The sequence below is a fragment of the Triticum dicoccoides genome, chromosome 6B, assembly GCF_002162155.2.
Source record: "Triticum dicoccoides isolate Atlit2015 ecotype Zavitan chromosome 6B, WEW_v2.0, whole genome shotgun sequence".
Classification (NCBI taxonomy): domain Eukaryota; kingdom Viridiplantae; phylum Streptophyta; class Magnoliopsida; order Poales; family Poaceae; genus Triticum; species Triticum dicoccoides.
Window position 1 is genome coordinate 177,665,151 of NC_041391.1, and position 13,691 is coordinate 177,678,841.

The 13,691-nt window shown below is 40.4% G+C and overlaps 1 protein-coding gene across 1 annotated transcript; it reads right to left on the reverse strand.

Annotated features, from left to right (window-relative positions):
• Positions 1–1,582: 1,582 nt before the first annotated feature.
• Positions 1,583–11,508, reverse strand: LOC119322404 (translation factor GUF1 homolog, chloroplastic). The gene is made up of 22 exons (XM_037595900.1): positions 11,302–11,508; positions 10,992–11,168; positions 10,648–10,734; positions 10,390–10,446; positions 10,178–10,243; positions 9,680–9,742; positions 9,506–9,550; positions 9,264–9,364; positions 9,021–9,117; positions 8,664–8,735; positions 7,401–7,555; positions 7,257–7,314; positions 6,529–6,609; positions 6,349–6,435; positions 5,915–5,986; positions 5,655–5,789; positions 4,933–5,006; positions 3,967–4,054; positions 2,967–3,044; positions 2,507–2,582; positions 2,253–2,293; positions 1,583–2,102 (listed from the first exon to the last, which is right to left on the reverse strand). The coding sequence occupies exons 1-22, from the start codon at positions 11,506–11,508 to the stop codon at positions 2,007–2,009; spliced, it is 2,013 nt and encodes a 670-aa protein (XP_037451797.1). The 3' UTR covers positions 1,583–2,006.
• Between the last annotated feature and the right edge of the window lie 2,183 nt (positions 11,509–13,691).

Consider the following 13,691-nt stretch of genomic DNA (forward strand, 5'->3'; position numbering starts at 1 on the left):
TAGTTGCTAACTTGTTTTAATGAAATTTGGTTGTAGCTAGGGACATGAATATTTGGAGTAATAATACAAGAATTGAAACTCAAGATACATATAATTTATTGTATTTGATTTTTGTATAGTTGTAAAAAATTATTGAATATAAATAGCATAATAGAATGAAAAAAGTTAAGCACTTTTTTCATGCATGGTTGCATGTGGGGTGGACTTCCCAATGCATGATTACACGTTAAGATGACATGGTTACATGTTTAGAGAAATAGGTTACTGGAGATTGCCTATTTAGTTATATATATGATTTGTCTAATAGAATGTTTCAAGCCATAATAAACGTTTGACTTTAATTCCGGTTTCTCGGGCTCCCAAGAGCCAAAATTCCATGTCCCACTTCCACTGGATCCTGCAGATTGATAAATTCGGTTCCTGATTCATTCGCATCTGTTTTCTCAGTGCAGCGCATTGACACGGAAAAGTGCACACACTGTACGGAAGCGACATGTTTCACACTTTTTTGCAAAAATGATTTAGATATATTATAAAAGTTCATCAAAAGTACAATAACATCATAAAAATTACATTATGGTCTGTAGACCACCGAACGACAATAACACGGTCTTTGTATAAATAGACTGCTCACGCCTGATTTAGGTAACTTGCCACCGTTCAGCGTTCCTCCAGTGATTTAATGCAACTTGCCACCGTTCAGTGTCCCTCCAGTATGTGGTCATGTGCATCATCCCGTTAAATTAACAATCACATCACCATGACGAGTGCTTCATTTGATACTCCTTTGCCTTGCGTGGCATGTCTGCCACTGAGCCAGGAGTCAGGGAGCAGTAGGCATCATGCAAACAACATGAGGCGGGTTGGCATTTTCATCAGAGTAACAAAGCCGTGTCTGATGCCTCCTGTAGAAACTTGGTCAAGAAGTTTATTTTGGACATACTTAACTTCAATTAATTTACGGTATTGCTAAAATTCAGATCGCACCGGTATCTGATGCCTCTCGTAGCCATCGGATCTCTGCGCGGAGACTTGTGATGGACTAAGAAACCGTCACAGCGTCTGTTGTTGCCGGTTGCAGCATGACATCTCAACGGTCACAGCATCCATCCTCATCGCTCACAGCATGTTGTCCCATCAGTCAGCATCCGCCATTGCTGCTTGTGCCGTGTAGTCCCACTGGTTGCAGCGTCTATTGTCATTGGTCACAGCACGTCTTGCAACATCTGCCGTCACTGTTTGCATCATTTCATCCAACCAGTTGCAGCACCCTATTGTGCCGCTCATGGCACCACATCTACACTGACATCACTAGACTAAGACTTGATTAAGTCTCAGACAACTGAGTAGCCACACCATTAATTTATTTTAGGGCGAACCTAGAACTGTAAACTAATATGAAACATGAAACGAATGGACTAATTAATACTCCCTCTGTATAGATGTTTTAGGTCACTAATATTACACGGAGAATTGGAATGGAACAGTGGTTGCAAATCATCAAGTCGCTATTCTTACAAAACCTTGTTTACGTGTGCTCTACCTGGGGCATCTTGCTCCAACTACTATTAAAAAGAACATATCCTGTGAAGTTGTTGTATATAATAACACGGCATAATCTTATTTATGTGTGCATAATCCTGAGTCCAAAGTTTTCCAACCAAAAAACTTTTGTGAAGTCAAACCTTTCTGTACAGGATACTACAGGCCTGGCAGCCATCCTTGGCGAAAAGATATACCAAAATGATACATCCTGCCCAGGTTACATGATGAGATTGACATCGTTCGTTTACCAACCCACGCAAATAACTGCACAGACCGGCAGATCACTCGAGTTGCACGGCATCTTTTAGCTTCATAACCTGACATGCCAACAAATAAATACCAGATTAGCAGCTCAGTTCTTCGGTTGGTTCCATTGACCTGCTTTTTTCTTTGTCTCAAAACGCATTAGCTTCAGGGCGCCGCTCGCCCAAATGACACAGAATCTGGAGGTCTTTCACAACTCAAAGCACCTCCTTTTCCAGTTTCAGCACGGCCATGAATGCCTCCTGAGGAACTTCGACCCTTCCGATTGCTTTCATTCTCTTCTTTCCTTCCGCCTGTTAGCAAATGTCAAAGAAACATATTATCTTGTTTACTATAGAGGAAAGCCCTCATAAATTTTAAGAAGTTAACTTCTGCTGAGCACAATCAATAGATTCTCCAATGCTAATTTTGATCGAAGCAAGACAGTCACTAAGAAGAATTACCTGTTTTTTCAACAACTTCTTTTTCCTTGATATATCACCCCCTGCAAGTGAAAGAAAACAGTGGTGTGACTAATCTTTGCAAGCTGTGAGGACAAAGTGTAGCGATCTCTGTTTTTAACAAATAGACCATTGCAGTAAGTAATAGAAAAAAAATCAGATAAGTGTGCACAGGATCAAGAACATGAGACAAGGAACACAGCATTTGATTGGCTTTATGAAAATGTCAGAGTACAAGTTTTAGTATTTCAGTTTACCGTAGCATTTTGACAAGACATCCTTCCTGATGGCTGATAGGGCTTCACTTGCAATGACCTTTGCACCAATACATGCCTGTCAAGGTGCTGATTAGCATCTGATTGCTATAAAGAGGAGTACTAATTGAGTGGTTATTACTCTTTGGAAACATATGGCTGCTCCTACTTTCTACCAAGCTACTAAAGTAGCACTTTTCTGATTTAAAGAACTGACCTAGGCCCTCCTAAGACCTAAGTCAAGGCGGAGGTGGACCCAGTTCCTCCTTTATAGTTTGTGATTACAATCAACTCACTAACAAAGAATATGATTGATGTTCTTTCTTGATATAGGTTGCCAAAAGTAGGTGAAACATGTTAGGCACCCCCGACCACAACTTACAGTCTCCCATGATCGTCTGCCCAAGCTTGCTATGTTGATATATTGCAAGAAATATGTGAGAAAAAGACAGATGAAGCTCACTTGAATAGGTATTTTAAACATTTGCCGAGGTATAAGTTCTTTCAGCTTCTGGGTGAGCGCTCTGCCAACAGTGTATGCCTAGAAAAATATTCCAAATATCAGATCACTTGAGAACTTATTGCATAACAACCAGTAAACATAAGTTGTAGCTTCCAAAATCAAGTAGGAAGTGAATACATTGCACAAACAAAGAGTGAACTGTAAACTTGAATATTTAGGTGTTAGGATCTGAGGACATCTGATGCTTAACATCTGTTCAAAGGTTGGTGATAACCCTAGAGTATATGGGTTCATGAACACAAAAAAGGAAGACAAATATGAGACTAATTCTAACCTAACATAATCTTATCTTTAGCAATAAGTAGGAGATGGTAGCACGGGCTATCTTCAATCGGTTTGGATGGCTGTCGCACAATAGGATAGGTCCTTAATGTCCTTTCGTCCAGCCGGTTGTGGCTTTGAGTTGCTTATTTTTTATTTTGCTCCTTTTGTGAGCTGTACTTTGCAGACCAGACTATTTGTTTTGTTGAACTTGCTCTAATAAAGTGGCCGCATGCATCTATCCGATGCAGAGGCCGGGGGATGACCTCCTTTTCAAAAAAAAAAGCAATAAGTATGGTTTCATACTGAAATGTGTGAGTATTTTCCAGGTTCTTAATATCCTTTTGCAGTTTGCGATAAATGTATATTCACATGGAGGTGTTTCTAGACAGCATACATTCTCTCTCTGGTTTTAGAGCTATATCTTTCAACAATATGATTGTGCATAGACCAAGAGCTCTAGCTTTCGAAGACTCATGAAGTGAGTAACACAAATGAGTCTGCACAGATAAAAAAATCCTATATATGATGATCAAATCAAAGGTTATACGTCAAGGAAAAAAACAAAGGTTATATGTTTGAGAAAGAAATCAAAAGTTTATATATTCGAGAGAAAAATTAAAGGTCATATGAGTACAGTTGTACTAGCTAGCAAGCATGTCCTTAATAGGTAAAGCACCTTCTCTTTGTGTACAATTGTCGACAATGCTTCCACAGGCTCACCATTGATTTGTATGTCCAGCTTTACTAGGTCACTTACCCTGTACCTGCAAATTAGGAAAATATACATCAGTTGATTTTGCACAAGGAACTATTGAACACTAAAAAGCAACAACAGATGGCTAAGGTTTAGAACAATATACGAGTAACCACATTGCTGAAATCCGAAGTACAAACAATCTTTTATGTGAGACCTCTGTCTGGTCTTTCATGACCCTCAGTATAACTAGAAGTCTAACCTTCAAACTGGTAATATATACATCCCCTATCAAGACATGTGTACAATAAAATGTAATATTATTCAAGAACATTGTAAAATAAAATACTCCCTTCATTTCTATATACAAGGCCACTTCATATTTATGTCTAACTTTGACCATAAATTTTACCAACAAAATGTGAGTTACATGCCACAAAAAATATGTCATTGGATGCACATTTCAAAGAACTTTCCGATGACATATTTTGTACTCCCTCCGTCCGAAATTACTTGTCGTAAAAATGGATGTATCTAGACGTATTTTTAGTTCTAGATGCATCCGTTTTTATCCATTTCTATGACAAGTAATTCAGGATGGAGGGAGTATGACATATAACCCATATTTTGTTGACCAAAAATATAAGTCAAAGTTTGACATGAAAAACAAAGTGGCCTTGTATACGTAAATGGAAGGAGTATTAAACTCCATAACTTAATTGTTACTGCTAGAGATTATATTCACATAAGCAACTGCTACATCATTGATCATTAAAGTGCCTTGGAGTAGAAAGCTAGTAGGATATGTTGCAGGAGCAATCTTGTATTGCTCTACGGAAATAAGCTAACATATACAATGCATGCACAATTTGTCGGCAAACCCTCATAGGATGGGGTAACACAGAACAGGAATTAGAATTTACATAATACTGGGGAGGAAATATGTACCCGACAACTGAATATTCCATGCTAGCATATCCTTTGCTTCGAGATTTCAGTTGATCAAAGAAATCACCAACCATCTGCATAACAGTTACAAAAATTATATTTATAGAAAGACCACCAAGTAACTGGATTGGTTTCTTAAAATTGGAAAAACAAGCGAGTGGGCCTTCAGTATAATGCATTATATTCACCAGAGTAGACAAGACTGATTCGTATATTGGCATTGTTGGAACACATCAAGTCAAGACATATACTTATGAAGAACCTCTCACAAAGTCGAGCACATTACAGAAACCGCAGCAGATACAAAATTATTTGACGCGAGGAGGTGCATAAAATGAAGAATAGGTTGGCAGGTTGCATTTGAATGAAGGTAGTAGTGATTACCGACTGTGATGCTTAATACTCCCTCCGATCCAAAATAAATGTCGTGGTTTTAGTTCGAATTTGAACTAAAACCACGACGCTTATTTTGGATCGGAGGGAGTATATGATAATTAAGAAGTAGCAGAATTCTAATTGACCTACACGATATTGATAAAACAATTACATCATCTCGACTGAAACTTATCTTTGGATAATATGATGTATGTTTTGCAGATGCATTGAGGTATGCATCTCATAACTTCTCATAGTTTTTCCTTTTATTTGCTTCATGAAAATGATTAAATTTGATAAGTTACAGCAGGCAGAACATGTTTGTACTCAAAATAGTTGTTGCATACCTCTGCTAGTGGTAGCATGTAAGTAAGTTTGGCCCTGTTTTCTGTAATGTAGTTCATTTCCTTGAATTCACCTCTTCTCTCTTGACCCAGCTCCATTATTGGGCCAATATAGTCCTTTGGTGTTAACAATTCAATCTGAAACAGGGAAGAGCAGATACCAAATAGGAGAATAAAAAACGTGTAGAATACAGTGCCTCCAAAGTTCAGGAAAAAAAGGACATGACTGCAAATGGATGGTGGAAGACTTATAGAACAACAACCTTTACATACGGTTCTTCAATCGACCTCCGTTTACCAGGTTCTGGAAGCAAGGATGGATTTGAACATTCAACCTACATGACATCTATAAGTAAGCATATGTGTACATTAACAGTGCAATGCTGATAAATAAAGCTGGCATGTTTACAAGTCAAACTGGATCAGTAACCATTTTGTTTACTTTACTAAAAGGATGTCAGATTTAGCAACCGTGGCTAGGTCTTTATGCAACCTGCAATGGCTTAGCTCATATGCTTAACAGCAGCATTGAGGAACTCTTCAGCAGTAAGCAAGAAAAGGGTAGAAACATCTAAAATGGCTGGAATGGTTTCCATCTCATGTCCACCAAGTACAGTGGGAGTTAACTTGCATATATAAATAAAGCACTAGATGGATCCCAAGAAAAGACAATGAAGTTCAGCGTCATAGAACTTACAGTTTCATTATTGGAACAGTTGACACGGTAAACCACACTGGGTGCAGTAATTATTAGGTTCAAGTTGTACTCTCTCTCAAGCCTTTCCTGAAAATACGGAACATTACATTGTACAAAATTCAAGTCAGCATGGTTGTGATGTGAGATGCATTGTTAAGAGCTAAGTAGATTGTACAAAACCTGAACGATTTCCATATGAAGAAGACCAAGGAACCCACATCTAAATCCGAACCCCATGGCACTAGAAGATTCCGGCTCGAACTGCGCAAATAACCAAGATAAATGTCACAAAGCTAAGAAATGTAATACAAAATGCTAATGGGTGATCAACACTCAACATTGCAGATTACAGAGCCCTAGAGAATAATTGCACTGCAACTTTTTATGTGTTTTCTGCAATCTCTTCTAAATGTTGTACAAATGAGATTGGAGACTAACACTATTTTCTTACTATGTAGAAATGGAACACTGATCAACTATTCATAAATGAAGACACTGCCTTTACTACTTTTTTTTGTTCATGTTTTAATGCAAGAACACTAAATCATTTTCTTTAACATCAGGGGACAGTATATAAACTAAATACTCGTTGTTAATTTAGCTGTCATAAATTGCTTTAGAACTTCTATGCTTTCTGCAGGGCAAAATAATAACAAAATTTTGGTTATATCAATGCAAATCCATATAAAACGATCATGGTCTACTTGCATGTTTCATCTAGTATGAACTATATTAGATCAGTTTTCTTGAAGGTTCATACAGATGAACTACGATACCAGGATATGGGTTGAGAAAAGAAGTCTGAACCTTCAAACTAAAAACAAAAATAACCAAATTAGTTCAACAATACACTCATGCTAATCTGACGATCTTGCATGGATGGCTCATAGGCATGATAAGAATCCCACCTTTAGGGCAGCATCATTTAGCTGAAGTCTCCCCAATGCTTCCCGCAACTCCTCAAACCTATTGCCAACTTGAATGTTTAATACAAGATAAATTATGCTTCTGCACTGAAGAAAAAAAATCATTTCAAGGAGAAAGGACAGTACTGATCTGCCTCTAAAGGAAACAAACCGCAGAAAACCATTGGAGTAGCTTCTGAATATCCTGGTAAAGCAGATTCCGCTCTTTTTGCAAAATGGGTAATTGTATCACCCACCCTAGCATCTGCTACTGATCTTATGGAAGCAGAGAGATAGCCGACCTGAAGGAGTGGTCAAGACATAAAGCAATTTGGTTTGACAGAATTATTGCAGTACTCATTATGAATAGAATTTGGGCCTCTTTGGAATACAGGATTACAAAAACACAGGAATAGGAGCAGTGTAGGATTTAGGTATCCTTGGTTTGCTGAATTCTGTATGAAACAAAAACACGTGATTTTGCAAAACTAGCTTGTTGGATGCTCCATAGGAATTTTACAGGAATTTGAAGAGAGAGAAAGAAGGTACATGCAAGACACGAAGGAAAACTTTTAAAGGTCTAACCTCTTGCTAGAATTTCTAATTTACTATGAAGTTGGGATTTATGAAAGCAATCCGCAGGAACTTTGATGATCTCATTCCTTTGATCCAGAGTCCCTCCATAAGAAAATTCCTACGTTTTGACATCCTACAGGATTTCTTTAAAGGCCTCACTGGAACACAGCTTTCTAAGAACGTACAAACATAAGAAATGTAGAATTGAGATTGCATACCATCTAGAAGGGAACCAAAACAAGGGAATATGGATACTTCACATGAGACGCAAAGGAAATAGTTGGTGAAATCTGACCTCCTGCTAGGAATCCTATGAACTTACGGTGTAGAAAAGCAGTTAGTAGTAAATTGGCTGCTCTAATTCCTATTATCCAAAGGTCCTGGATGGGAAACATTCAGATGGACCGAAATCTTACAAAATTCCTATGAAAAATCCTTCAACCCAAAGGGGACCTTAATGTGTAAGATTTGATATTGCCACGCACGGCTTAATTCACGTCATCTTGAGCACACCCGAGTCCAAATGGAACAGCAACCTTCCCGAGGTATAGTCAAGACACGTGCAGAACTGTTCAGAGACTCTTGGACTGTAGGATTTTCGAAGGATGAAAGATTATAATATGTAAGGATTTTTTCCCCATAAGAGCCCTCTGGATAATAGGATTGGGGTTGACAAATTCCTATAAAGTTCCTTCAACCCAAAGGTGTATAGATGGCATATTTGGTGAACTAGACCAATAAGCTGACGTGGATTAATACATGATAGAAGTCCCCATTTTTCGGTAACTAAAGTTGATACCACGAGACAGTCAAACAGTGAACTAGCAAAGTTACCTCACCAGCATGCAGTTCATCAGCTTCCATCTGATTGGGGGATAGTACACCAATTTCATCAGCAACATATTCCTGTTTATTTTGACAATATACTCAGCATAACATTCTATACCCTGCACAGCTAAGGTTCCAGGGGAAAATAACTGTAAAATGGTATTATAATTGAAAAATACTTCACAGAAGTGGTAAAAGACTAATGGCATCATTTTGTTATCGTATACTAGAACAGAAACTTTGGATGGTAATTTACAGAAGTGGTATTGTGCACTCCAATGTAATTGTGTTTTCTGGAAAATTATTGTCCCTTGAGATGAACAAGGCAGTTTACTGGAAAAGTTTCAGTTTTGCTTTAATTACCTTTTTATTGGCCATAAAACATATCTTGTCCCCTTTCCTTATACTGCCATCAATAACTCGAAAATACACAATGACACCTCTGTATGCATCATAATAGCTGAAATTGTGAAGATAAACATTAAACCAAAGTTCAGCTATATGCAGAAAATTATATAGATCAATTATTGTTGTCTTCCTGTGGAACTTTGGCACTTGAAAAATTCACGGAGAAAATTTTAAGTTGAACGATTTCTTAAAGGGCACCTGTCAAATATAAGAGCCCTGAGAGGATTTTTTAAAGTATCCTTTGGTGGGGGGACCTTGGTCACAATGGCATCTAGTATTTCGATGATGCCTATGCCCTCCTATAGACACACAATAACGACAACAACAACAATGTTAAATCATTATATCTGTTCGCAAAAGGGGAATAATAGATTCTATATAAAATTGTACATCAACTGTGTAGTAACTCTACAGAAAATGGTAAGGTAACGAAAGCTAACCTTTGCTGAACACCTAATTGCATTACTGCAGTCCAAGCCAATTATCTGAGGATACAGAAGGCAAGAAGGATGAATTAGACTATTACGAACCGATGGGGCATAATTTCGGTGGGAATGAACAAAATTGTTTTCGGCAATAGTCAGGATAAAGTTAGAACAAACATCAAAGAATACCTCTTCAATCTCTTGGGCGATGCGGTCAGGTTCAGCACCAGGAAGATCAATTTTGTTTAGAACCTAAACTAGAATAGAAAGTCATCTGTCAAATACACAAAAATGAGAAGCCATAACAGGACATCACACCAAAATGTCCATCTCATGAGGGAAATCACATAAAGACTTGGGAGATTTTTCCATCCTTCGTATTCATCTACACGGAGCAAAATGCAACAAGTGCTTAGCCATTTTAAAGCTACTTTTCATTATTGTCCGACTGAAAGGGGGAAACATCTTGCTCAAACAGTAGATTATTGGCTGAAATATACTCATCTTTACTCAAATTTGCGCCCAATTCTAATAAGCCATACATAAAACACTCAAAATAACTCTAGCGTCTCAAATGCTCCGGCAAATGAAATATGTACGAATTTGTTAGCAGCCAAAGGTAAATATTGTGAAACTATAAGATGTAAAACTCATTATTGTGTGAAGAAATTGACAGCTCAAACTAACCGGTATGATTTCGAGGTTGCTTTCCAGTGCAAGATACACATTTGCTAAGGTCTGCGCTTCAACACCCTGCATTGTCACATCAGATATCTTTAACTGTCTTGGAAAAGATGTACTGGAAGCTAGTGATGCCATTTAGCCAGCCTCTGAAGGCAAAGGTAAATGTCTTCAAGTACATAACTATTGAACTTACAGGAAGGAAATATATATTGCACCTGAGAAGCATCAACAACCAGCAGTGCACCCTCACAAGCAGCAAGAGATCGGGAGACCTAGCAAACAGTCGGACACTTCCTCAGATGTTTCAACCAACTCCAAATCTTAAAAGCATGCTAGGTTGAAAGTATCAGAGTGCCATCTCAGACAACTCTAAACGGTCATACAAATTGCAGTGGAGTAGAACATTCATGTATAGCCTGTATTTATTGGAAAAAATTATCTTCACTGCCTGGAAACAGCATAATGTGCTATACCTCATATGAGAAATCGACATGACCTGGTGTATCGATTAAGTTCAGGCAGTAAGGCTCATTGTTCATGACGTAACGCATCCGAGCTGCCTAAAACAACAAATGATTAGAGCGACAGTACATAAGAAGGAACATGCACATCAAAACCATCAAGTAAATGACAGCGTAAGCTAATAAAACCACAATAACATTCATATTTGGCAAGCAGCTAACAGCAAGTATCTGGTCTTATTCCCTCTCTCTAGCCTCCACATTTACACCGGGTTAATATGTTTGGCTAAAGTACTTACGAGAACATATAGCATGAGTCCAGAGAGTTTAACCAACTACACCATCATTTCACGTACCTGCAGTTTGATTGTGATCCCCCTCTCCCTCTCCAGGTCCATGTTATCCAGGAACTGCTGTTTCATATCCCTCTTCTGCACCGTCCCTGTCATCTCGAGGAGCTTATCCGCCAGAGTCGATTTCCCATGGTCGATGTGCGCGATGATGCAGAAGTTCCTGATGTTGGTAATGGGGACCTACCAGACATCGAAAATTGCTACTTTCAGTTAAAATTCAGGGCGCGCGCAAACTCCAAACAAGTACAATGTCGCGACTACTGATGAACACAAAGCTCAGGGCGTTGCGCTGCCCGAGGGAGGTGGCGAATACCTTCTGGAGGCGGTCCTGGCCGGCGTCGGTGGAGGAGGCGGGGGCGGAGGCGGCGAGGCAGAGGACGCGGCCGCGGGGGGCGGCGGAGAGAGCGCGCGGGCGGGAGGCGGCCCAGAAGGGTGCGGCAGGGCGGCGGCGACCTGAAGCGAGCGGCGACGGCGACGGCGCAAGGACGGCGAGGGGGCAGACGGCGGAGGTGGTGGCCATGGAAGGAGGAGCTCCGAGGTGGGCAAGCGTTGGTGCTTCTGGGCCGCAAGGCTTTCCTTGCCTTGCCGCCGTCTGTCTATCCACAGACGCTGTGGATGTTTGGTTGCTAGCTAGTAACCGTTGCATTATTTTCATCCTCAACAAATTGCTATTATCTATTAAATCAAACTTTTTTTGAGGTTTATCAAACATTTTGTTTGGACAAATTCTTTCATCAACAGATAAGAAAAATACTCCTACAGCAAAGACTTGACAATTTTAACAGGTTCCTGACTTGTTTTGAAAATATAGTTTTTAGGATTGAACTAGCTAATAAAATCAGGATATTAGATAGCAATATATCTTAAGCTTCGTTTGGATGTAGACATTGATGGGCATGGCACTGCATTGACTCCAATGCCAAATACTCCCTCTGTAAACTAATATAAGAGCGTTTAGATCACTACTTTAGTGATCTAAACGCTCTTATATTAGTTTACAGAGGGAGTATTTAGGATATTAATACCGAGGTTCAGTTCAAATTCTAGCGCTTGGATGTTTGTGCGAAAATCCTAAATCTATGAAAGGCTACGTGCCTGTTACGTAAACTTCCATCGCTAACTAACTGACCCCCCCCCTCCCCTTGATTTTCAGGCGGGGTGGGCCTCCCCCTCCCCCTAATCCAATCCGACGTTCCCACGTCAGATTAGCACGTAACATTATGTAAATCATTACGTGGATGTAGCATTGCTCGATGTTTGTGTATCCGGGATGTGGAATCCTGGGGAGACACCAATACTAATTCATGTTTAGATGGTGAAAATGTTGAATTGCAATGGATGTGCCTCTGCTGCCCGTCGGCGTGCTCCCGAGCATCCAGTTTATCCTACCATGGTGGTTCCATGGTTCTACATGAATTGCACCGAGGGTGACCGACGATGGAGGGAACGCACCAGGGAGTTACGGGGTGGGCCTAATAGCACCAGAGCGAGAGACAGTGCACGGGGGAGGGATGGGGGAGAGGCTGGGTCCCGGGGATGGCGAGAGGAGTGTCGTTGTTGAGTTTCAACAGGGTCATCCTGCCGTAGGAACTAGTGGTGTCGGCATGGTTTTGGTGGAGAATCTATTGTCCTAGTAGGCGACCTGGACAACGCGTCGACCTGGATTTGGCTGAGAAGACGTCGGAGGAGGAGGCGGTGGAAGGGGCAAGATGACCTCGATCTCCTGGCGTGGTGGCTACTATGTGTTGGCGTAGGAGATGCAACACGCCGGTGAAGGTGGTGCAACCACGGGAGGTAATAGAAAGGGCGGGTTGATCTCAATCTCCTAGCATGGTAGTGCACGTGTAGGAGATGCAACACATGCGTGAAGGTGGTACAACCATGGGAGGCGGTGGCGGTGATCGTGTGTTAACGACGAGACATCTAGGGGGCAGCAACATCAACTTGCAATGGTGGATGTGTTGCTAAAGCATGAGGAGGGAGATGACAACATGGTCGGAGCCCCTATATTTGCGAAGGGTCACGCCGGTGTCTAGGTTGGCGTCTCAGTATTGAGCCCAAATTCCCCATGTGAATGCCTATGCCATCCAAACAATAACATTCGGGTGAGGCAATGCCTATTCCGAATTCTAGCCCAAAATACCTACATCCACACGAACCTTAGTTTTTCCTGAACCATTCCCTCCTCATAAAACACTAAAAAAAAAGAATTGGTGCACCGAACCGCCACCCGGCCTTGTCAGCTAGAAGGTTCTGCCCCCACCTCCTTCCACTAGCTTCGCTAGTGTGGAAACACGAGAAGACCCCGATCTACCTGATGGGCCTATAGTTTTTTTTTCTTGTTGTGGGCTTTTAATAAGGTTACGACGTTTCGCTTCATTGGTGGCATTGAGGCCTCGATGGCTCATTGGTGTAGATTCTTGTTGAAAGGATTGAAATGGCCCTAGAGGGGGTGAATATGTACAGTTACATATTTCGCTTAATTATTAACAAGTTTAGGCAATGCAGAATATGAAAGATGAGTGTACACAATTGTTATGATGAGATAACAAGCACAATATAATGAGTACAACAATCTAATCGTGTAAACGAGGATGTATCCTGTTCACTTCCTTGGAGTAGGAGGTTGTCCCAGCTGGGCTAACTGGCGGCGGACTGCTATCTCATGTGCATGGGTGCATGTTAAATATGCAGCGCCCAACT

Excerpts from the sequence above, each read along its gene's own strand:
- LOC119322404 (XM_037595900.1), bottom strand. The coding sequence starts at position 11,508 with ATGGCCACCACCTCCGCCGTCTGCCCCCTCGCCGTCCTTGCGCCGTCG. Across the intron at positions 7,556-8,663 it reads ATGAACTGCATGCTGGTGAG|GTCGGCTATCTCTCTGCTTC; the intron begins GTAACTTTGCTA and ends CCACTCCTTCAG. Across the intron at positions 7,315-7,400 it reads TTTCCTTTAGAGGCAGATCA|GTTTGAGGAGTTGCGGGAAG; the intron begins GTACTGTCCTTT and ends AGTTGGCAATAG.